Source organism: Tiliqua scincoides, chromosome 2 (genome assembly GCF_035046505.1).
Source record: "Tiliqua scincoides isolate rTilSci1 chromosome 2, rTilSci1.hap2, whole genome shotgun sequence".
NCBI lineage: Eukaryota > Metazoa > Chordata > Lepidosauria > Squamata > Scincidae > Tiliqua > Tiliqua scincoides.
Genome location: NC_089822.1, coordinates 140,420,008 through 140,442,968, shown reverse-complemented (window position 1 = coordinate 140,442,968; position 22,961 = coordinate 140,420,008). Strand labels below are relative to the sequence as shown.

At 44.3% G+C, this 22,961-nt stretch overlaps 1 protein-coding gene across 1 annotated transcript; it reads left to right on the top strand.

Annotated features, from left to right (window-relative positions):
- The first annotated feature begins 669 nt into the window (after positions 1-669).
- Positions 670-22,207, top strand: C2H17orf75 (chromosome 2 C17orf75 homolog). Its single transcript, XM_066615079.1, has 10 exons — positions 670-941; positions 4,010-4,087; positions 4,458-4,583; positions 8,606-8,748; positions 9,572-9,627; positions 14,730-14,849; positions 15,635-15,699; positions 15,984-16,120; positions 18,415-18,518; positions 19,666-22,207. Exons 1-10 carry the CDS (start codon positions 799-801, stop codon positions 19,873-19,875), a joined length of 1,182 nt encoding a protein of 393 aa, XP_066471176.1. The 5' UTR covers positions 670-798; the 3' UTR covers positions 19,876-22,207.
- Positions 22,208-22,961: the final 754 nt, after the last annotated feature.

Genomic DNA, 22,961 nt, shown 5'->3' with positions numbered 1-22,961 from the left:
CGCGCGCCCGCGCGCGGGCCACACGTTGGGGTGGCGTCACGAATTGTGACGTCATTCAAGCCCCCCCCAGCGCGTTCCACTCTCCAGCCCCTGGTTGCCCAGCATGCAGCGCGATCGCAGGGATGTGCTTGTCCTGTAGGCTTCTGGTTTATTCTTACTGGGCTGCAATTCTGTGGCTCTTCCTCGTAAGGTGCGTTTGACGCAGAGCCCGCGCCTATGCGTGTCTACTCAGAAGTAAATCCCATTATAGTCAATGGGGCTTACTCCCAAGTAAGCGTGGATAAGGATTGCAGCTGCAGCCCGATAGTACCTACATCCTGCCCTCAGTACAGGTACTCTGAGGCTGCCACCCTCTCCACACTTACCTGGGAGTAAGACCCACTGACTATAATGGGACTTACTCCTGACATAGGCTTGGGAGCCCAGTCCTGTGCGTGTCTGCTCGAAGGTGAGTCCCATAAGGGGTTTCCTCCCAGAAGAGCGTGGCTGGGATTGGGCTGGCACTGTGCTCAGTGGGCTCCCTTCCCATGCTGACGATCAGCCCGGGCCTCCTCGGGAGTAAGGCCCACTACAGTCAAGGAGGCACTCCCAGGAGAGCGAGGCCTCCTTCTAGCTGTGGGCAGCGATGCGTGGAGTCTGCTCGGCAGCCAATAGGACGGCGGCGGAGAGCCGCGTGGTTGGAGCCCTGCCGCGGAACGAGCTGGGCTGGGCGGAGGACAGGAGAGGGCTCTGCGCTGTGCGGCCAGGGGGAGCGCCGCGGATTCTCCCTGCCGCTCTCCGTGCCCCGAAGCAGGCAGGATGCTGCCCTCCCTGCAGGAGTCCGTCGACGGCGACGACAAGGAGGTGGAAAGCAGCGAGGAGGGCGGCGGCCTGCTGGAGGAGCGGAGGCCGGAGCGCGCCAGCACCAGCTACTACTGCCTCTACAGCTACCACGGCTGCAGGTGAGGCGCCGCGCCTGGGCCTGGAGCCTCTCCCTGCGGCCGCCCTCGCTGCTCTCCAAGCAGGCGCCTCCCACCCGCCCTGGCCCTGGCCCTGGCCCTGGCCGCCTCCTGAGGGTCTCTTCGTCGCTGTCTTCTGTCAACGGTCGCCCCTCGCTCGCTGCAGCGCCCCACGCAGCGCTGCCCGGCCCGGCCCAGGTTCTGGTCCGGGGGTCTGTGCTGGTCCAGGGGGCTTGCTCAGGCCGCTGGTGCTCGGTAGTTCAGCTGTCATGGCTAATAGCTACACACACACAGTTGCCTGGTGTCTTTTAGAGGCATCTAAGCTGGGGCACGACCAGCCAAAGAAGTCTCTGGGGGCTCAGCAGGCCTCTTGTATGTTCCCACAACTGGTGTTCAGTAGCACGTTGCCACATGGCATCTGCATGTAGCTGTCATGACTAATAGCATTACACTTACTTATACACACACAGTTGCCTGGTGCCTTTTAAGCCATTTCTGCCCAACATTGCATATACATAACAGGGATCAAATGTGCACACCTGCATGCTGGGCAGAAATGGGTTAAAGTCATCTAAACTGGGACAAGCAAGATTTCAGGCTTGCTGGATCTACATTGTTTGGGTTTTGTTTTTGTTTTACTAGAACCAGGACCAGCCCATCCATGAGGCCAACTGAAGCGGTTGCCTCAGGCAGCAGTCAGGGGGGCACCCATCTCTATCTGCCTACTTGCCCCCACTTCTCCACTTTCTACTTCCACTCCCTGGATTGGAAAAAGAAGGTGGGGGAAGTGAGAGAGGAAGAATTGTGGAGGAAAGTACTGAGTTACCTCATTGGAGAGTGGCTGGAACAGAGGCTGGCACATTTCAGGTTAGGGGGCAGCATTTGGCATGCTCCATTAGGAGGTCTTGACCAGAACCCTGAGAGTCCCAGCAGCCACATCCTTCTTTAGAATTAAGGAACAGGTTATTTGTCAGCATGTGCTCAATTCAAGAATGTGTGTCTTCCCCATATTTGCAACGTTAGTAATCTATCGAGCAGATCTCCTTGACACATTTTTTAAAGTTTCCCAAGCTAGTGACCATCTTTGCATTTGTGGCTCTGAATTTCTATACAGCTGTTTTATTGGATCCTTATCTAAACTAGTTCGAGCTTAGGAAAAGTAATATATAATATTCTAAATAGATTTAATTATGCTTATGTGAAGCTATGCACCTCCTGTCAGTGCTGGACTCACTGCCAGTCCACTTCATTGGATGATCCCAAGTTTTAAGTATTATGAGAGATGAAGAAGATGTACAATTTGTGGATTTATGAATCTGAATTGTCTTCTTTTTCTAAATTAAATAGGCCCAAATGCCTTTACTCTTAGGAAAGGTGTTCGAACCCCTTGATCATTTTGTAGCCTGATTGTATGTAGAGCCTAAACCATTGATTTTAATGGCCTTATGTTCTCCTTTGCATATGATTGGGCAGTTATCTGCTCTTTTCTGTAGCTTTTCTAGCTGTTATCTCCTTTTTGAAGAGATTCCCAGACCTGTACATATTTTTTTTGAAATATTTATATGCCAAATATTTATACGACATTGCCATGTAACGTGTAATTTTATTTTCAGTTCATTCTTAATAATTGCACACCTTTTGCCCCACTCATCTCTGAATTCTTCACTAGCCCCAAATTGGTTTTGTGCCCCAAATTGAATCTTGTTATTCCAGATAGTTGTTTAATGAAAAATAATTACTAGCATTTTTAAAAGAAGAATAGGTATGTTGGGATGCAGGCCTGTTCACATTTGGCAGTAAGTACTAGTGGACACTGTTGGATTCCAGTACAATTTCAGTACTACTGCTGGAATTCAGAATAAATTTGCAAAGGATACAGTCGCTTGGCTACACTTACTGGGCAGTGTCCTATACAGAGCCCAATCCTAACCAACTTTCCAGTGCTGATGCAGTAGTGCCAGTGGGGCATGCGCTGAATCCTGTGGTGTTGGGGGGCAGTCATAGAGGCGTTCTCAAGGTAAGGGAACCTTTGTTCCCTTACCTTAGGGTTGCATTGCAGCTACATTGACACTGGAAAGTTGGATAGGATTGGGCCCTTCGTTGAGTGGAATTTTTTTTTTATTGTATTGGCAACCTTCAGTCTCGAAAGACTCTGGTATCGCGCTCTGAAAGGTGGTTCTGGCACAGTGTCTAGTGTGGTTGAAAAGGCCAATCCGGGAGTGACAATCCCTTCTACACCAGGAGCAAGTGCAGTCTGTCCCTGGTCTGTCTCCCTGGCTTGTATAAACATGCTTTGTATCATATGTAAAAGAGCAGAGGAACCTTTTACCATGCCTTAACCTGTAACTGTGGACAACGCTCTTTGATATTTTCAGCTGTCAGTGTGATTTCCAGAAGACTTTAAGTGTAAAGTGTTTTAGTAGTGTCTACATGAAATGACCTTCAGTGTGTGGTCTGCTTTCCTCTTGGCCTTCCTTCATGTATCCATCCAATAGTTTCAGACATCAGTGACTGAGACTGCAATTCGACGCATGCTTTCCAGGGAGTAAGTCCCATTGAACTGAATGGGACTTGCATCTGAAAAGGCATGCATTGGATTGTGCTGTATGTCTTCATACCTTTGTTTTGTTCTCATTCCCATCGCATGTGCACAAGTAAACACCATTTGATTCTGGGTGCTTTAATGTGAAATAATTACCAACCCAGTTTCTATAACCTCAGTCACTAATATGGATTAAAATCTCAACTCCATTCCCAAATATGCACTGAAACTGGGGGTTGGGGAAGCTCATTGTTTACCAGCTTGTGATAGTGAGTCTTCTTGAAGCAAACAGCTAACCTGGATCTGTTCCTGATTGTCTTAGTGGCCATCCAGAACAGTATATCTAGCCAATCTATTTTGCCTCTCAATCAAAAATAAACGTGATGTTCTTGTCCGCCAAATTTATGCTCTACAAAAATCTCTGATCTCTTCTGATTTTTCTTTTTTCTCATAAGAATAAAAAGAGAAATATCTTTGGCTTTTTTTGCTAGATGTATTTTGTGTGTCCTCATAATCCAACTTTTTTCAGATTGAACCACAGTATAGACAGTGATGATGGGAGTCCAAGCAGCTCAGCAGCTGAAACACCGTCCTCTGATGATTTTAGGTAAGCCAGAATCATTTTATCTTCTGAGCCTTATATATAACTTGCATGGTTGTTGTGTAGTGAGATTCTATCTCACACCTGAAAGCAGAACTGAATTCTTAAGGTTTCCTACTAAGAGGCTTCCACAGTATAATGAGGTGGTAATAATGAAAATAAGAATTATCAAGTTGTTTCTGGAGACTTCAGGTAGGGGTAATCTAGATGCAGCCGTTAATGTTCCTGGGGTTTAGTACAAGCAATACTTAAATTTCTTAAATGAATGCGTTGATGGCTCAGGCTTGGTTGGAAGTCTTGTTCTTTTCTAATGTCATGTGCAGGGTCTTGTTGTGGTTACTGACTCATAAAAAATGTGTGTTTTTCACATATGAAGCCTCTCTTTGGTGGACACTAACTTGCCAGCTGAAGCAGAAACAGAACTGTGCAGTTTTATCATGAAGCATCTTGCGAAGGGAGCCTTTTTTGAAGGAATGGGCAATGTTGCATCTATAGAGTTAAGGTAAGAGCACATGTGCTTACTGAATACCCCTCTTGGTGTCAAATAATGCATGTGTTACAGCTGCCCACATAGCTTCTGCCCAAAGCAGTAGTCCCATGTCTCTTCTCTGGAGAATGCATGATATGTTAATATGTTGTGAGTTTTCCTACCCAACCTCCACTTATTTGTTCACTTCTTGTGAGGGTGAAGAAATGCCATGTGCTTCATCTTGTTAAATATTATAGTACACTACCTCCCTGAATTACAGACATCCAAGTTAAGGACATTTGAGCTGAATCAGTGCTTTTGCTCAAGTGCTGTACATCCTTTGCGATCCTTTCATGCAGATACCATAGTGCTGTGCCGGCAAAAGCCAGCTGTTTAAAACCTGTGTATGTTCCAACTTCCATACAGATTCTCCAGAATGGAATGGAACTGGTATGTTTTGTAGGAGACAGACAGCCCAATCCTGAGCTACCCACTGTGTGCAGCTGTGGCAGCACTGAAAGTGGCTGCCGCTGCATCCTGCACACTTTGGGCAGCCGACAACAGCTCTTCGGGAGAAGGGGACTTTTGTCCCCTTCCCTCAGGTACGTAAAAAGAGTAGCCCTGCAATGGGGCTATTTGTTTTGCTGCCAACCAAAAGGTCAGCGGTGAATCAAGCGCCTGTGTGTCAGGTGGTGAGTCCAACGCGGAGTCTTTGGATCCAGTGGAGCATCGCTCCACCGGTCCTGCCTCCCTCGCTCCTCACTCCTTCCCCCCTGGCACGCCTCCCCCACCTCCCCTCTCCTCCTCCCCGCCCTCCCGGAATGCCTCCTCCCCACCCTCCTGGAACGCCTCCTCCTCACCTCTCCCCACTTACCTCTCTGCTGCTCAGCAGTCTGTGCGACCACCAAGCAGCAGAGGTTGGACGCCTACCCAGCAGTAGCCCAGTGGCGGCCAGCAAAGGGTTACCACCAGCGTTTGCCCAGCAGTAGGGCCTTACAGCACGTTTGTGCCAGTGTGTGCCAGTGGTGAGCTGGCACTCCGAGCCCAGGATTGGGCTCTTATTGTAGAAGGCATGTTGCTTTTGGTGACCACCACATGTTTGCTAGACTGTGAAGTTCAGCCCTGTGAGCTTTGGTGTGTGCCACAGTTTTAATCCTACAATTGCACCAAGCATGCCTTTTGACATCCCCAATGTTTTGTCAAGCAAATTCACTAGTATTATTTGATTGAAATGGTGTGTTTAATAGTCATAGTTTTTACGTGTCAAATTGTATGTAATAAAATAATCGCTGAAAATTTTAGTTGAAGTTTTAATGTGAAAGCTACTGCTGCAAAATGTCATTTGTGTTTGACATCTCCAAGTCTTCTCAGGCCTTTCCTTTGGAATTTCTGAAGATCTCACATCTCTAGGTGGCAGTGCAGTTATGCAACCTTTTGTCTTTCAGGGGAAAATGTGAGATGGAGATTGGCTTTACTTATACTGTTACTCTTATATTCTCTAGTCTACAGAGAGTGCCAAGATTAGCAGGTGTAGGAGTTGTCAATGAACACAAACTTTGACTCATCTCTTAATTACCTAGTGAATAATTGCAGAGTTAGTGTGTTAAAAAGTTTCAAATAGCAACAGAGTGGTTAGTCAGAATATATAATTTCTCTAAAATCTTGTTCATTAATATCTTTTACAAGTCATCTACTTTGGCAGCAATCCTGTCCTCCATTACTTGGGAGAGGGCCAGATTCAGCTTAGAGAAGTTTACTTCTGAGTAAATGTGCGTCTGATCAGGCTGCATAGTCCCGCTTTCCAATGTATTTTTTTAGGAAGTAAAGCCAATGCTCTTTTCAGTGCTACTGGGGTAGTTGTAGAAGTGTAAGCAGAAAGAGGGTTCTTCCTCTTGTTTTGCTGTCCTGTTACACAAAGGGGATATAATTGCCTTGGGCTCACACCCCACTCATGGTACCAATTTGTTTTGCCAAAATCTTTTAGAGATCTTATGTCCGCTATAGATTAATTAGCCTCCTTTCTTCACTCAAAACAGCAGCACTACTGGGCTCCACCACCAGGGTGGCTCGCCTGTTCAACCTGCAGAGGTTCTCCTTTCTTTCCTCTCCCAACAGCTTCTCCAGCCACCACAGCAACACCTTGATCTCAGCAGCTCTTGGGCATGGCAGCCACACACCAGTCTCCATTTAATCCATCTGTTAGTCCTCTTTCCTTCTGCTGTCTCAGTCTTTCCAACCTTCTTCCTTCTACCCACACCCTTACCCTCCTCCAGGTGCTGCCTTTATCCCTGAAGGCTTTGTTACCTCCAAGTAGTTGAAGCTGTGCAGTACACTCACTGCAATCTAAGGCCCTGGTGTTAACCCCGTGCTTCCCAGGTCTGTCAGAGTAAGGAGCCACTGTTGATACACCCTATCTCTGTGGTTTTCAAACTCTCTCTGGGAGTTTGAAAAGCTCAGTAAGTTCTTGCAAGGGAGGGGAGGGAGGCAGCGGGGGCAGGGGGAAGGCAGCGATGTGATCCCCAGGATCGCACCGCTCAGGGGTGTTCCCAAAGGAGCAGAGTGCCCCTGGGTTTTCGGAGAGCCAACACAGACAGGAGAAACAGAGGACTTCAGACAAAGCTTTATTCATGTGCACACGGGCCCACTCCTCTAGGCAAGTGAGCAACGAAGACCAGAATTGACTACATCTTGATAGCATAGTTTCAACAGGGGAGGGGAGAGGGAAACATAGTAGATTATCTATAGGAATTTGCATTATGCTTACATGGTGAACTTGTTGCTTTCCAAAGTACATTCTATGGTCAGAATGTTTCAATTCTTTATGTGCATGGTTAGAGCAAATTGGGGAGGTATGCAAATAGGGGAGGTATGCAAAGCTTGTTCTGCAAACTCTGTAGATAGTGGCATTGTTTTGTTCATCCCTTGCACTTCCTTGGGGTCAGTATTACTTATCTTTGTATAACAAACATGCTGTCCTAAGTTGATAGTCAGAGGCCCCTTTTCAGGTTTGAGTCACAGGGCCTGCCTCCAGCTTGGGACTAATGTACTGTGGTTCTCTGCTTGTGGGTTTTTGGATAGGGGGTTTTTGGATACAAGGGGGCTGCAGGGACTGGGATGCACTCACCAGTCCCTGCAGCATCGTCCTGGGGGTGCAGGGAGCTCTGCACGAGTGCCTGTAGGGCTCCCCAGCTGGTTTGAAGTGAAAGTAGAGTGATTGCTCTCCACTTCCACAAAACCGGAAGTGGAGCACGTTTGCAGGGCTCCCCGCACCCCGAGAAGGCTGCTGTGGGGACTGGTGAGTACATCCCAGTCCCTGCAGCCCCGTTAGCGGCACGATCCTAGGGATTGCATCACTACCTTCCCCCCTACCCCCGCCCCTTAAGGGGGCAGAGGCCAAGGCCCTCAGGCTGGGGTGTTGCAATGCCTAGTCTGAATACCACTGCCCTATCACCTCAAGGGATCTTGCACATTTCACTACACCTCTTACCCTACTGTTCCAGCCTCTCATTTTTGCAATTCAAAAAGAAAAGGTTTGGGAAATAGGAGTAAAATTGAAAGGGTTCTCCTTGTGCTTCTGTCTCTCACTTCTTTTGATGCCTTCAGTCAGTTTTTAAAAGCACATCAAAGAAATTTTATCAAAGTTAGGGTGGGTGGGGAATTACCTTTCACAGGAAATGGCTTGAGCCTGGTAGCCACTCAATGTAGGATAATTTAAGAGCAAGCGATTGGGTATAAAGATCTCTAAAATGGCTCTTGTATTCATAACTCATCTTTTTGATAAAAAGCTCAGTATTTTTATCACTGTGATGGTGTGATAACTTTAGCCTCTCTGTGTTTGTGATTTACTGTGGAGTACAGAAAGGAGTAAACAATTCCTTGAAGTAGAATAAAGAAGTTAACAGGAACTTCAAACACACCTTGTTGACTACAATGAAGTGCCTTTGAGGATTTTGGTCTCTGGAGCTTGCTTTAGATCGAGTAGTTTTTATGTGATCAATCAGCAGATAGAATGACATAGTCAACTTGACACAACTTCTATGTGATTTCTCTCTTAGTATACCAGAAAGTCGAGTTGGTTGTTATTACTGCCTATTCCAGCCAGAAAAATGCACAGAAACAGCAAATCCAGAATGCAGCACCACTCCGGTAGACTATGTCATCTGTTTTTTGGGAGGTTCAGAGAAGGGGCTTGAACTATATCCTTTTTGTTTTTTTACCGAATTTGGTGGATAATGAAATTTGGAGGTGGGGGGGCTCGAGCAGCACCACAATTACTTACCCTGGGGACCCAGTACATAGGTCATTTGGCCTCCTGGCCTCAGAAGCCTCATGGACACAACTGGCGTTTCCAGTTTGTGCCAACCTTCTAGTCACATCCACAAGGCCTTCTAAGGTGCGGGAAGGCTGCAAACATAGACATGCACAAATTTCTGAATAGACATGTATAGGATTGTGCTGTTGGTATGGTTAAACATTATCCCATCTTTCTCCCTTTAGGGACTCAGTGTGACTTGCAATATAATAAAAGCAAGCGAATACAAAAAAATTGTAAAAGCAGAACAGCAGCAATTAAAACAAACCCAAGGGCATAAGCAACAGTGAGGTGGTATTTAAAAATTCAGAAAACACCTGTGAGAAGAGTCAGTTTTCTGACAAAACACTGACAAGGAGGGAGGGAGACACACACTACAGGCAGGGAATGTTGCAATGTGGGAGCCACCCTGGCATGTAACCACTGCGTAGACTTAGAGTGAGTTACTTCCCATATTTTAGTGAATGTGTAGATTAATAAATAATGGGTTGTTCCGCTTGTAATGCTTTTGATGTCTTGCAAATGAAGGTGTTGGCTCTTCCTTGAAACTGATGCAGTTGGACTACAGTTTATGTACATGTAATTGCAGAATGGATTTAAATTTAGGGATCCAGAACACTGAACTAAGTATATAGTTACTGCATTTATATTAAATGTACAAATTAGGTGTCTAAACTCATGTATTAGTTATTTCCTTAAGTGACTACATTCAGACTTGAGCTTGACAGATACATTCAAGACCTGAAGATTAACCTGGATTCAGAGGTAAATACGGATTGCTTCTTTTCCAAATTGCTAAAACATGCCTTCTTGAGTAGTTTTTTTCCTGTTTATCAATTATATTGTTTTTTTAAAATGGCAGTGCAGTAAAACTATAGTTACGCACTCAAAAATAGATTCCAAACACTCTATCCTGCTCAACCTAATGATATTCTCCACCAAAAAATGAGAGGGAGAGGAGACAGAGAAGTTTATGGAAGGGGAGTGCATGGCTCAACCAGGATCAAAATCAAAGACTAATGTGGCTGCTTTGGTCTCTTACAGCCCAGTGCTGTCCCCAGCCATGCTGCAACCTGCAGCCACTCCAAGAAGACCTATGGGTCTCCTTGGATGGCCTCTTCATGGCCTATGGGTCTCCTTGGACCTACTCCAAGTATACCATATAGCTGGTGTAAGTCTTGAGGAGAGAAAAGGGGAGAGACCAGGCAAAGAAGAGGGGATGGAATTCTGGCTCATGCCAGTGTTGCTAGGATGCATCCCCTTTCCCTTCCTCCTTCTCCTCCCTGCCCCGCTACAACACACCCCACCACCTACTTAATGGGAGCAATGGAACCCAGTGTCCACGCTGGCATGTGTTCAGTTCTGCAGCCACTTTGTGGCAGCAGCATTATCCTTGTTCTGTTACTGGGTCTTTTGTGACAGCAGAATGGATTCATTCAATGTCATTCAAACAGCTCCAAAAATTTGTTTCAGATCTTTGTTTCATGCTAACCTGCTGTTTGTGATGTTTTCCCATAAATCTATCACTATACAGTGATGTTTTGTTGGAGTCTCATTAGACTGCCAGTATTGCAAAATTACAGTATATATTTAACCACCAAAAACAAGCCACCTTTGAGTTCTCTTCTCCACCATGTTTTGGGTGACCCCGTACTGTAAGAATGCAACCATAAATAAGGTAACTGAAAGAAAAATGTAAAAAATGTACATGGGTTGATTAGTTTTAGAAGTGTGCATGTTAGTTGTTAACATCTGAGAACGTGGACAAAGTCCTTGGCATTGTTTGCCCCAAACATGCCCATTACATCCGCACAAATCTTGACGAGTGAAGGCCTGTTCAAGAAGGCTATTTAATTCCTTTCTTCTGCGTTGTGATAAATGCTCTGTTTTTCCTTATTCTTAGCAGTGGCATCGCTTGGGGGGTGCGGGCCGCACCGGGTGATGCGCCCAGGAGGGTGATGCGCCCTGGGGAGGTGACGTGCTAACGTCGCGCCTTTATGAGCTACCGTATCATGCCATACACAGTTGGATGTGGAATGACCAGCGGAACACAATGCAAAAAACCCTGTTGAGTTAGCTCCTTTCCTTCAAAGGTTATGCCCAAAAAACCGGAAGGAAAAAATTCATGGAGCCCTATGGAAAGTGAAAGTGAGCTGTAGCACGTGTTTACTCGCGAGTAGGAGTACTTGCCTTGCTCCGTCCAAAAGGGCAGACTGAGAGGACTCCAACGTCAGGATGGTCCTGATCCAATGAATGCAGCCTCAAAAACACCTGAGGAGGAGGTCCCTCCCCCCCAGCTACGAGTGTATGGAGCCCTATGGGAAGCGAAGCAGCCTCATGTAGCGTTTACTCACGAGTAGGCAGACGTGCCTTGGCTGGTGGTCAGGCCAGGCAAAGAATGTGAGGAGGCCAGAATGGTCCCGATCCGATAGGACTGGAGCGCAACAAAAGCCCCAGAGGGCAACCTCCCCCCCCCCACTAGAAAGGACCAACAAAGAGGCTTGAACTGGTAAGGGGAAAGTTTTCTAGTTTGCACTTGCAAAGTTTCCCTCACAGCCCAACCCTACCCACACTTTCCTGGGAGTAAGCCCAACTGACTGTAACGGGACTTACTTCTGAGTAGATAGGCATAAGATTGGGCTCTCAGACTTGTAAAGCCAGGTGGGTCTTTGTATTGATGTGCTTGAAATAGAAGGACTTTAAACTGGGCACTGGGGAGGGCTGAAGATCTCACTGATTCTTTTGGAGGGGGTGTTATTGCAGGCAGACTACAGAAAAAACTCACTTGGTGGAACAGGACTGACTCCCTCTTATTTAATTATTTCTTTTATTTTAATTTAACTATTTATAATGATTTATTTTAATTTGCTTGATGATGTCACTTCTGGCCATGACATCACTTCCAATGGGTCCTGGACAGATTGTCATTCTCAAAAGTGGGTCCCAGTGCTAAAAGTATGAGAACTGCTGCAATAAGGTGTTAATAAGTTGACCTGGGGTTGTGAGTGTGTGTGTGAGAGAGAGAGAGAGAGAGAGAGAGAAAGAGACCCCACAAGTTTTCAAAATCACTAAAATCAGAATTTGGAGGAATAAGACCATTGTGTTATATATCAATCAATGTGTAATTTCATGCAGAATGCAATGAAACAAGCCCCACTGAAATATCTATGTTCTATCAAAAGGTACTGCCGAAAAACCAGTGGAAGTGGGGCAATGGTACATCACCACGCCCTGCATCTGGGATGTTGCCCTGCCCACTGCATGGGGTGACACAAATCCTAGTGACGCCACTGTTTCTTAGACATTTCTAGCCCCCCCCAGCCCTTTGGGAATCCATTAACTCCCAAAGAGACTGCCTGATATCCTAGATGCAATTGCCTTTATCCTGGGAAGCTCCTATGAGGTTGTTTACTGGAATGCTGTTTTTAAAAATCCACATTTGCAGAATGTGGATTGATTGGCCTTGGGTTACCCAGAAACAATAACCTAGTCATCTCTGCTGCTGAGATTGGCATATGGCTAAGTCCCCACCTGTCTAGGTTAAAGGAGTGGGATGGTGTGGCCAGGTGGTTTCCCTGCATCCAGTCAGATGTTGTATGGCATAATTGAACCAAGGTTTCTTAGGATCAACCACAAGGATGCTTGGGTGTGTTTGCCAAGCTCCCATTGGAACCAGCTAGCTGCTGGTTCACAGAGGCACATCTTTGTACACTCCAGTGAGTGCAGAAGACCAGCATCCCTGGGACAATGTAAATAGCTAGAAATAGAGTCTGTGTTTAGGAAATTGATATTCTTTTGTTTGCTCTTTCTGTTCCAAGCCAACCTGCAAACTGAAGTAGCAATGAAGTGGGGTGTTGGAGTTTTGAGTGCTTTTCTTTTAAGTAGCTCTCCACCGCCCACTGCTGGGCATTAGTAATTACTGCATTAGATGTTGTCAAGTTATCTCTTTGTGGCCATATGGCCAAATCCAGGCATTTTTCACAAACTTGTTCTTTGTATTTGTCACTGCCCCTTCCCCATTTTCTTCATGGTTGTAAAATAAACTGGTTACTCTATATTTTAACTTCTTCCCTGCCTAGTCCATGTTCACTGGCAATTCTGTGAGTTCTCACATTTGATTGATTGCAGGTTCTACAGCAGTTTGGTTTTGAGTATGTACTCTCCCAGGAGGGGAAGTTTTTCCCAGATGCCCCCCCCTTCTGCTTTCCTTAACCTGGGATGGTAGCAATAGATATATCTCCCACTTTTCCATCCTGCACTCAGCTGCTGATCTGTAAATTAGTGAACAGGAAAGGATGTGCTAACTATTAGGTGCCACTCCCTTTGGTCAGCCTCTGGCTTCCTTAAAACACTGATGATGTTGAAGTTTCCTGATGTAATATGTTGCTGGCACCTTTATGTGGCCATTTCATGTCCTGAAACCCAATGACCATGTCTTTTCTGCAAAGCAACATTGGGAGGGGGAGGTCAATGTTAAGGTGAGGAAGGGTGCCCTTTAACTGTTCTCTTTTCCCCTGCCACTGTTTCAAGTCTGTCTGGAGCTTCTGCATGAGGGGAGATGATTGCAGAGGAAAATGGCAAGCAAGGGAAGGGTTAAGAATCTCCTCCCTTCACTACAGCCACCCACTCCCAGTGTTACTCCGCAAAGAAGATGTGGCTGTGGGGGATTTAATACATAAGGCAGCAGCGTAATGTGTATTTCTGGCCTTAGTGTAACGTATGTTACTTGCTATGCATTTCAACTGGGCCTGAGGGAAAGGTGCAGAATGATGTAATGCCTGATTCTGTAAGGCTTTGATGGCCTCCAAAAGCAGAGAAGAATTTGCAGATTCCCAGATGCAACTGAGAACTTTGTCAAGACACACAGGGTAGCATCCTGACTAGTATTCCTGCCAGTCAGGCGCTTCTTCTGTAAATGGAATGATTGGTTTGTTTGTCCTTTCGCTTGTGCAAGGGCCCTTTGAGGAGGATACTCCTCCCGTTCATGGAAGGAACATTTGAAGGTAGAAGTGCTGGTTGGGCTGCTACCTAAAGAATTCAGAAAGTTGGATAAATGGCAGCAAAAGAGTTAAAACAACAATGGCATATACCTACTGTGGAACTGGTGGTGGTAGAACTAGACCCAGATTTGGCTTGTTTCACTATATAACCTAATTTTAAAGCACTGCTTGCATACCCTGTAAGCTAGTGATCCTGCTACCCTGTAAGCATGTGTGAAGATGTTTAGTGCAACATCCCCAAGTGATGCTCCAAGAAAGAACCTGTAATGTAGCACTCTGAAAGGGCTTCCATAAAGTTCTCTGTGCTGAATTTAAAATGACGATGTTTAGAAAAGGGGGAGGGGAATCCTCCTTACAAATAGAAAAACTGCAGTGTTGTGAAGAGGTGCCGTTTCACTAAAAGCTTAGTACTATAGGTTTGTTAGCCTTTCAGGTTCCACAGGCTCTTGGTTAATTTAGCCAAACATGCACAATAATTTTGCTGCTTTCCAGCATTTACTTTTGGTTGGCTTTTTTTGTTTTAACTTTAAATATTTTTACCCTCTCTCTACTTATGCTTAAGGTGGCTTAAAAATGATATGCTAACATTCACAGATGACATCTAGAATCTCTTTTAGTCTCCAGTGTGTCACTTATGAGTTTTAATACAGTTTTTTTTTTTACATTGGGCGCCTAGTACGGCAGCTCTTTCAATTCCAGCCATTGTGCTGCTTCTTCCTGCTCATGATTCCAAATGTTGTCTTAGTTAACAATAGCTTCACATAGTTTGAAATTAGCAATGCCCGGAATGCAAGCCCTGAACAGAGAATGTCAGAAGTACCTCAGCCAAATGGCATCTTATAGTTAATTCTCCCCAACCTATTGCAGCAAAAGAATTTGGAGACTTGTGTCAAGCCCTACCTTGAAACTTGGTTCGAAGATTCTGTGTGTGCTATTCAAAGAGTAGTACAGCTCTTCCAGGAGAAGCTTGCTTTTGTGTTGCATGCTGTGAGTATTATACAAATGTGCACTTTTTGGATATCATTTCTGTTCTTCTCACTGTATTTGCTGTTCTGTTTGCACCTATGTTGTTCTGATAAAGAAGAAAATCTCAGTGGTGCAGTTCTTTAGCTTATTAATAGCTAAAGCAAAGGCCATTGCATTACCCACAATATTTACAAGCTGACCTCAGCTGCTATAGAGGAAGAACTTGTGGCTAGAGTCTTTGTTCATATATGATTTTGTTTAAATTGAATACTTTTGCATTATTAGGGCTGCAGTCCTTAGCACAGTTACTGAAGAGTAATTCCCATGAAATGTGATAGGATTTCCTTTTGAGTAAAATTGTTAAGCATTGTGTTAGAGTTATTGGCAAACAGTAGGCAGTAATCCAGTGATTGTAGGGAATGATGGCATTTCACTTAGCTCAGAGAGCAAGAGAAACTAGCTGTGCTGTAAATGAGAGACATGATAGGTTAGTAGGCAGAGTACTAGGCACAGATTGGGATTTGAACCCATGTAATCCTTGTTTGGCCCTGAAGTTCACTGGATGACTTTGCTATTTCTCAGGCTAAACTGTTATGAAAATAAAATGAGCACTCATGAGAGGACCCATTTACACAGCCCTGGGTGCATTCGGGGGGTGGGGGGTGGGGGGTGGATGCTAGCACAAATGCTAGCCCAAATCCAGTGCTAATCATTTGCTGCTAGATCGGGTATGAAAACAAAATGTGCTGGTTACTGAGTTCAAGGCAATGCCTGTCACAATGACATTTTCTCCTTTATAATTCAAGGCTCTTAGTTACACTCCTGTTGAAGTCAAAGAGTCAGATGAAAGGACAAAGAAGGATATTAACAGGTAAAAGAACATTACTGTCCAAGGTGACAGTGGGGGTGGGGAAATGCAGAAGAAAAGTTACTCTCTTGTAACTTTTGTTTTGCCATTTTTGTATTTTAAATTGTAAAATATTGTACTGTCTTGAACGCAAGGCAAAAAGGTAGCACAAAAATTCAGGAAATAAGAATAAATAAATTTCCTTAGGTAGCCTGACTTGCTACATGGCAGCCAGCTTGCCCTCTCCTTGAGCTTGAGTTTCGTAATGAACTTTAAGTATGTGAAAACATTCACTGTTTTTTTTCCAGATTCCTTAGAGCTGCAAGCCTTCAAGGTTTTGTTCAGGAAGGCACAATGGCTTCCTTATATATCGCAATGACAGAGGGACGACAAAAATCCGTTGTTATAGACTGCAGTGGACCTCAGCCTCAGTTCTATAATGCAGGTGAGCTTACAGATGGAAATGTGTCAGGTATTTCAGTGCTGGTCATCTTCACAGAGTAATCAGTAATAGGATATGGCCTGCAGCCTTTACCTTTACATACCCTCTTCTAAAATTGCCTTCATTTGTATTTTGGGAACCGTCTTTCTGTGATACTGGGCTGGTCCTAACAGAGAGGGCTCCTGGGGTATGGAATTTTACTACCAATTTTTGTCCCTCCCAATTCAGTTATCTTTTTCTTCAGATTGCAAATCTCACCTGAATAGTTTGGTACCGTCTGCAAACTTGACAACCTTACTGTTCATCCTTAACTCCAGAAAATGTGTGAACATATTGAAAAGCACTGGTCCCAAGACAATTCCTTGAGGGATCCTACTTCTTACTTTCCTCCATTCTGAAATTGCCCATTTATTCCTACTCTCTCTTTCCTTTAACCAGTTATCAATCCATGAGCTTGTCCTTTTATTCCATGACTGCTAAGTTGGTTACTCAAGAGTCTTTGTCAGAAGTTTTGAAAGTCCAAGTATACAATGCTGACCAGATTACCTTTGTCCACATATGTGTTAACACTGTCAGAGAACTCTTGAACATTAGTGAGGCAGGACTTACCTCTGCAGAAACTATGCTCATTTTCCCGCATCAAGGCTTGTTCTTCTGTATGCTTAATAATTTTATCCTTAATTATGCATATATTGACAAATTCGTTTGCAGAAAGGGCCAGCAGGGCTCTTATTAACTATATGCACATCAAATATGTGTGACTTAGTACCTGTGCAAGATGAATGGTGATGTCTTTATGCATTGGGAATCTCAATGTAAGAAGAGCTCTGCTGGATCACACCAAAGTTTCATCTAGTCTGATTTTCTGCTTCCCATAGTGGTCAGCCAGATCTTTTGCCCATAGGACATGCGAAGGCAATACCCCCTCCTCCAACCCAGATATTCAGTAATATACTATTTCTGACCACTGCTTCTTGTTTTACCATTTATAAATGTGTTAGATCAGTTCCGTTACTTATTTATGTGGCACTATAAGAAAGGGCAATAACTGGCCTGCCACATCGGAATGGATACACATTCTGCAAGTCTTACGAGGTCTGTGTATACCTTCAGTCTCCTCCCCTTTTTAATAGGCATAGCTGAATCATTCTGTCTCTTTTGCTGAGCAGGTTTGCACTGTAGCAGTCACAAACAGTTCTTTGGGCACAATCCTATCCTGCTTTCCAGCACCAATGCAGCTGTGCCAAGCGCTGCATCCTGCAGTGGGGGGCAGTCACAAAGGCCTCCTCAGGGTAAGGGAACCTTTGTTCCTTTACCTCTGGGCTGCGTGGGCACTGGAAAGTTGGATAGGATGGGGCTCTTTGCCTATTTTATGTTTTGTCCTGTGGAATATAATCCTCATGTTGCATTGAGGAGACGCATGGGCAAGAGTGTATTACCCCAAAATCCTTCCATTTGTTTCTCAATATGTGATATGCCTCAATATGTCTGTGACAGATCAGGAGAGAGATCTTGGGGTGGACAGCTCAATGAAAGTGTCGACCCAATGTGTGGCAACAGTGAATAAGGCTAATTCCATGCTTGGGTTCATTAGGAAAGGCATTGAGAATAAGACAGTTAATATTGTAATGCCGCTGTACAAATCGATGGTTAGGCCACATCTGGAGTACTGCATTCAGTTCTGGTCGCCACATCTCAAAAGGATATAGTGGAAATGGAAAAGGTGCAAAACAGAGCAACAAAAATGTTTACTGGGCTGGGGCACCTCTCTTATGAGGAAAGGCTATAGCGTTTGGGCCTCTTCAGTCTAGAAAAGAGGGGGACATGATTGAGATACAAAATCATGCAGGGGATGGGCAGAGTGGATAGAGAGGTGCTCTTTTCCCTATCACATAACACCAGAACCAGGGGACATCCACAAAAGTTGAGTGTTGGAGAGTTAGGACAGACAGAAGAAAATATTTCTTTACCCAGTGTGTAGTTTGTGGAACTCTTTGCCACAAGAAGTAGTTATGACATCTTGCCTGGATGCCTTTAAGAGGGGATTGGATAAATTTCTGGAGGAGAAGTTCATTACGGGTTACAAGTCATAGTAGGTATGTGCAAGCTCTTGGTTTTAGAGGCAAGCTGCCTCTGATTGCCAGATGCAGGGGAGGGCACCAGGACGCAGGTTGTGCCTGTTGTCTTGTGTGCTCCCTGGGGCATTTGGTGGGCCACTGTGAGATACAGGAAGCTGGACTAGATGGGCCTTTGGCCTGATCCAGCGTGGCTCTTCTTTTGTTCTTATGTTCTTATAGGTAGTAACAAATTCTGTGAAGACTGGATGCAGGCGTTTCTAAATGGTTCAGAAGGGGGAAATCCATTTCTCTTCCGACAAATGCTGGAGAACTTTAAACTGAAGGTAGTGTCCACTATTCCTATACTTGCTTGGAGGAAATGGCAGCTATCTAAATACTTTCACATACTAGTCATGTATGGTACAGTCTCATTCACAAATGCAGCATGCAGCACTAGTGTGCGCCTTGGGCACAATTCCAATCCATTATCCAGGTAAGCTGAAGAATGATTTAGAGTGCAATCAACTTCCAAGTTCCTATTCCAAAGTTCCTGTTGACTTAGTAGCCCTGGGTTGCATCCTTATTCTTACCACCCACCATTGATTCCAGTCCCACTGCTTAGGCTTAACTGGATTGTGGGTCAGGATGTCTGCTCAGTTTTAAAACAGCATAATTTGTGCCACTGCTTTCCGCTTTGAATTGGTTAGAGTACTAGGTTTCAAAAGGTGACCAAGCTAGATACCAGTGGAACTTAGATATTTGCATCTAAGGAGGACATACATTGTATTTAAATAAAGGTGGTGGTAGTTACCAGGTGTGATTCAGCAGAATTTAAATGTGCTTAAGTCCAGCTGATTTTAGCAGGAAAGTTGAGCACATGCTTTACTCTCTTCTGCTGAAATCAGTGAGACTGAAAAATGCTTAGCTTAAGCAGGACTGTCATTTTTTAGATCATTGGTTTTTACTAATTGTGCACATGCGATTGCAGCAAGCCTGGGCTATACATATTTAGCTCTGTAAAACAATCAGCTATTTATTTAGTTTGATTATAAATAAATGTAAATATTAGCGTGTCAGTCATGTTTTGGTGGGAGTGATGATGACTAAGGGTCTGATCCTATCCAATTTTTCAATGCCAGTGCAACCGCAGTGCAGCTGTGAGGAAAAGGAACAAGCATTCCCTTACCTGGAGGAGGCCTCTGTGACTGTCCCCCTACTGCAGGATGCAGTGCATACCCTGTTGGCATGGCTGCACCAGCGCTGGAAAATTGGATAGGATTTGGCCCTGAATCTAGCTCCCTTGCTGAGCAGCTGGTTGGTGCCATTTCTTCAGGGCTACATGTGCAAAGCCCCAGCAATTAGACTGGGGCAAGCTGCATGTGCAGGACCTGTTTATATGTGCCATTTCTCCTCTTGCTATGAAGACGTACATGGAAGTCTGCTGCTCCACCTGGATCAGGGTTCTTGAGTATTTTGCTGCCATTTTTCTAGGCCATACAAGACATCAACAACCTGAAGCGATTCATCAGACAAGCAGAAATGGACCACTATGCTTTGTTCAAGTGCTACCTGTTTCTGAGGAACTGCGGCAGTGGAGATGTCCTTTTGAAGGTGGTGAAAGTGGAACATGCTGAAATGCAGGAGGCCAAGAATGTCATCACTGTCCTTGAAGAATTCATGAAGGAAACAGCAGTAGCCTAATCCTGCCTCATTAACTTGGGGTCTCTTGCACACTACAAATTTACTGTATATCCATGTGTACCCCATCACATGTGAGAGGGAAACTCACTTATTTGTGTATACCCTGTGGAGGCTGCAGTTGGCCCCAGCTTGCAAAGTATGTACACATCTAGTCAAGAAACTTCTTCAGATTACATGGTACACTGGATACATGCTATGTACTGGTACTATACCAACTAATTTTAGATGTGGAAGAATTTTTAACATTCTCATTTTAGAATAGAATTTTATCCTTGAAGGCTTCAGTGGGGCAACACTTGTGTGTTCCCTTTTTAGGAAAGTTCAAATGAATTGACTGCAATTGCTAAGCATTATATTTTGCACAAACCCTTCCACCAACTTTTAGTGCTTTCTGTGTGAAAAGTGATTCCTGCTTTGGGGATGAAGGAGTATATTTTCCACGCTTCAACTAAGGAAACCATATTTTAATGTCAGTGGTGGTTTTATAGTTAGGTTTTGAGAATATACGTCACAGGCAAAAACTGCCATAGTGGATCATGATTCAAGTGTCTGACCAAATAACACACATTTCTGTGAAAAAACTGTTGAAATAATTTATTGTAGATCACTTCTTTTACAATGACACCCTGAAGGCTATCCTGGCTAAGCAAATCATTCCTGCTTCGTGTTTGCTTGCACATCGTGAATTAGTAACTGATCAAGAGTAACTATCTCTGTTTTGCTTACTGAATAGATTTGTCTTCTAGTGTAAGGCTTGCATCAGATGTTGGGTCTGCATTTTCAACTCTGGAAAGCTGTTTGAGGCTTCTGTTGGGATAACTGATGAGCCGAAATTTCTCATGCACTTGGGCCTTAAAAAAAAAAAAAGCTGACAAAAAGGTAGGATACTACTGTTGACTGTATAGGAGGTGGTGTGTGGAATGAGGATATTGAATCTAGCCCTCACAGTGCTCTTCCTGAACAGCTGATCAGTGGGAGCAGAGCTGCTTAAAAAGCATGACATATGTGTACCTCTGGCTGTTAAACTGGACCATGAGATTGCACCTATTGTTCTTTTTTGTGCACAATTATCTGTCCAAACAGAGACACATTCAGAAGATTGCTGCTGCATCCATCTAGCCCTTGCTGGATTGGAGAATATCTAGAAACTGCCTCCATTCTGAATTTATCTCACTGCTGTGTAACAGAGAAATACCTATTGAGCTCCTTTCATAACTTTAAAATCTGGTCGTTTTCTACACTCACCTCTCATGAAGCTCACTCCTGCAAAAAAGGTATCTTTCAAAGATCATTATGTGCAATAGTGACTGGCAGTCCTGCAAAAGGGTGTGAGTGTGAACATGAGTAAGAGAAAGAGCTCTGACAGAATCACTCGCTTATGGGCGTGGGAATGACTGCCCAAACAGGTGATTGGTGCTGTCAAGCTGACTGCTCCAACCATCTGTTATAGGAAGTATGTACAGATCTGATCTAGCCCCAAGCACCACAGGTGCAGCCCTGGGTAAGGCATGCAGGCTTTCTGCTCTATACATCCCATTTTTGTGCACACAAATCCCAACTCAGCAGAGGGATCTGCAAGCAGCTGCCTCATTTTGCACATGGATCCCTTTTTCTAGATTGTAGCAAGAAAAGAGGGTGAAACTGTGAATGAACCCAGTATTCAGATCAAATGACACTTCTGCCACCATTGTTGTTAGTTAATTATAATTGTATGTCAAACATGGACCCCTGACCTTACAAATTGCATCTTTTGGGTATGTTTTCCATTAACCACCTCATTAAAAAGAACCAGCCACAGCAAACAGCAACGGGACAGTGACTCTTTAATGGAATTTGTATGCAAGTTGTCATTACAACAAAACTATACAGTATGTACACAATAGAAAAATATTTGGACATTTATGATAGCATGCCAGTTTGCAGGTACAATGTTTGCTCTACCAGCCCTTGGTGGGAAAGCATCTTCTGTTCAGCATTTGATTAAGGCAAAATTACATTGTTTGGTGCTATCACTGTTAACCATGACGAGAGGTACTAATTGTGTAAGCAAAAGAAAGAAGAGCTTAGTAAATCTTGCTTTATTTGTAAACTTAACAGACACAGTGGGGAAGCAGGACATTCTCAATGACTAATATGTCTATTAAATTGGGTGAAAACAAATGTATTTTTGCTGCACACGTTCAGCCTGTGGAATTCTACACAGCTTGTTTTGTAAAGCACTCTGTGATCCAAATTTGTCCTGTGTTGTGGGCTTGTAAAGCACCTCATCAGAGAGCTCTCTCCAGATAGAAACCACGGGTTGATTGTGGTATTAAAAGGCATTTACCTTGAAGCAAGTTTGTTTTTGTTTTGCTTCTGTATTGAACAGTTGACTATTAGGCTTGTCTCTGTATTTCCAACATTTTTCTTATGTCTGCATTATGCATATAAAAAGAGACCGGCAGTAGGCAGCATTCAGATGTGTTTTGCAATTGCTTGACTTGCAGGAAAGGGCAATTTTATCCAGAAGGAGCAGGAAAAAAACTTCAGATATGAGCCAGCCTCAGTGACACTTGAAGTCTTTGTCTCAGTTGTAAGTTCCGAGCTATGGGGAAACGTAGGCCTGCTTGGAGATGCACACACCCACGATCACACAAATGTTACATCACGTTTGTGATAGATATTCATGTACCCAGGAATACTCTCACATGTTAATGAACAGGTTAGAAAATGAGTGGTTCTTCCAAGAAGCTGGCCATGTTTTGGTTATATAATAACTGTTTGTGGTATTACAGGTCTAGAGATGAGATAGAAAACAAATGTTCCGATTCAGTTTGAAACCAGAGATAATCTAATCAGTGCATAAGCCAGAGAGACAAGAATCCGAGTGCTGTTTATAACTCTAGTATGGGCTTGATGATCAGCTGCACTATTTCCATTTGACCATCTCTAAAATGCCATGCCGTTTTCAGTTAGTTTCTAGAACAAGATTGATCTGTTTGGGATGGAGCTCAGTGTCTGCTGTACAGGAGGAACAAACTAGCAGTTTTTGGATTTGCTCTTGGCTCTTCAGCTGCACAAGAGCCTTTTGTGGAAACACCATTCAA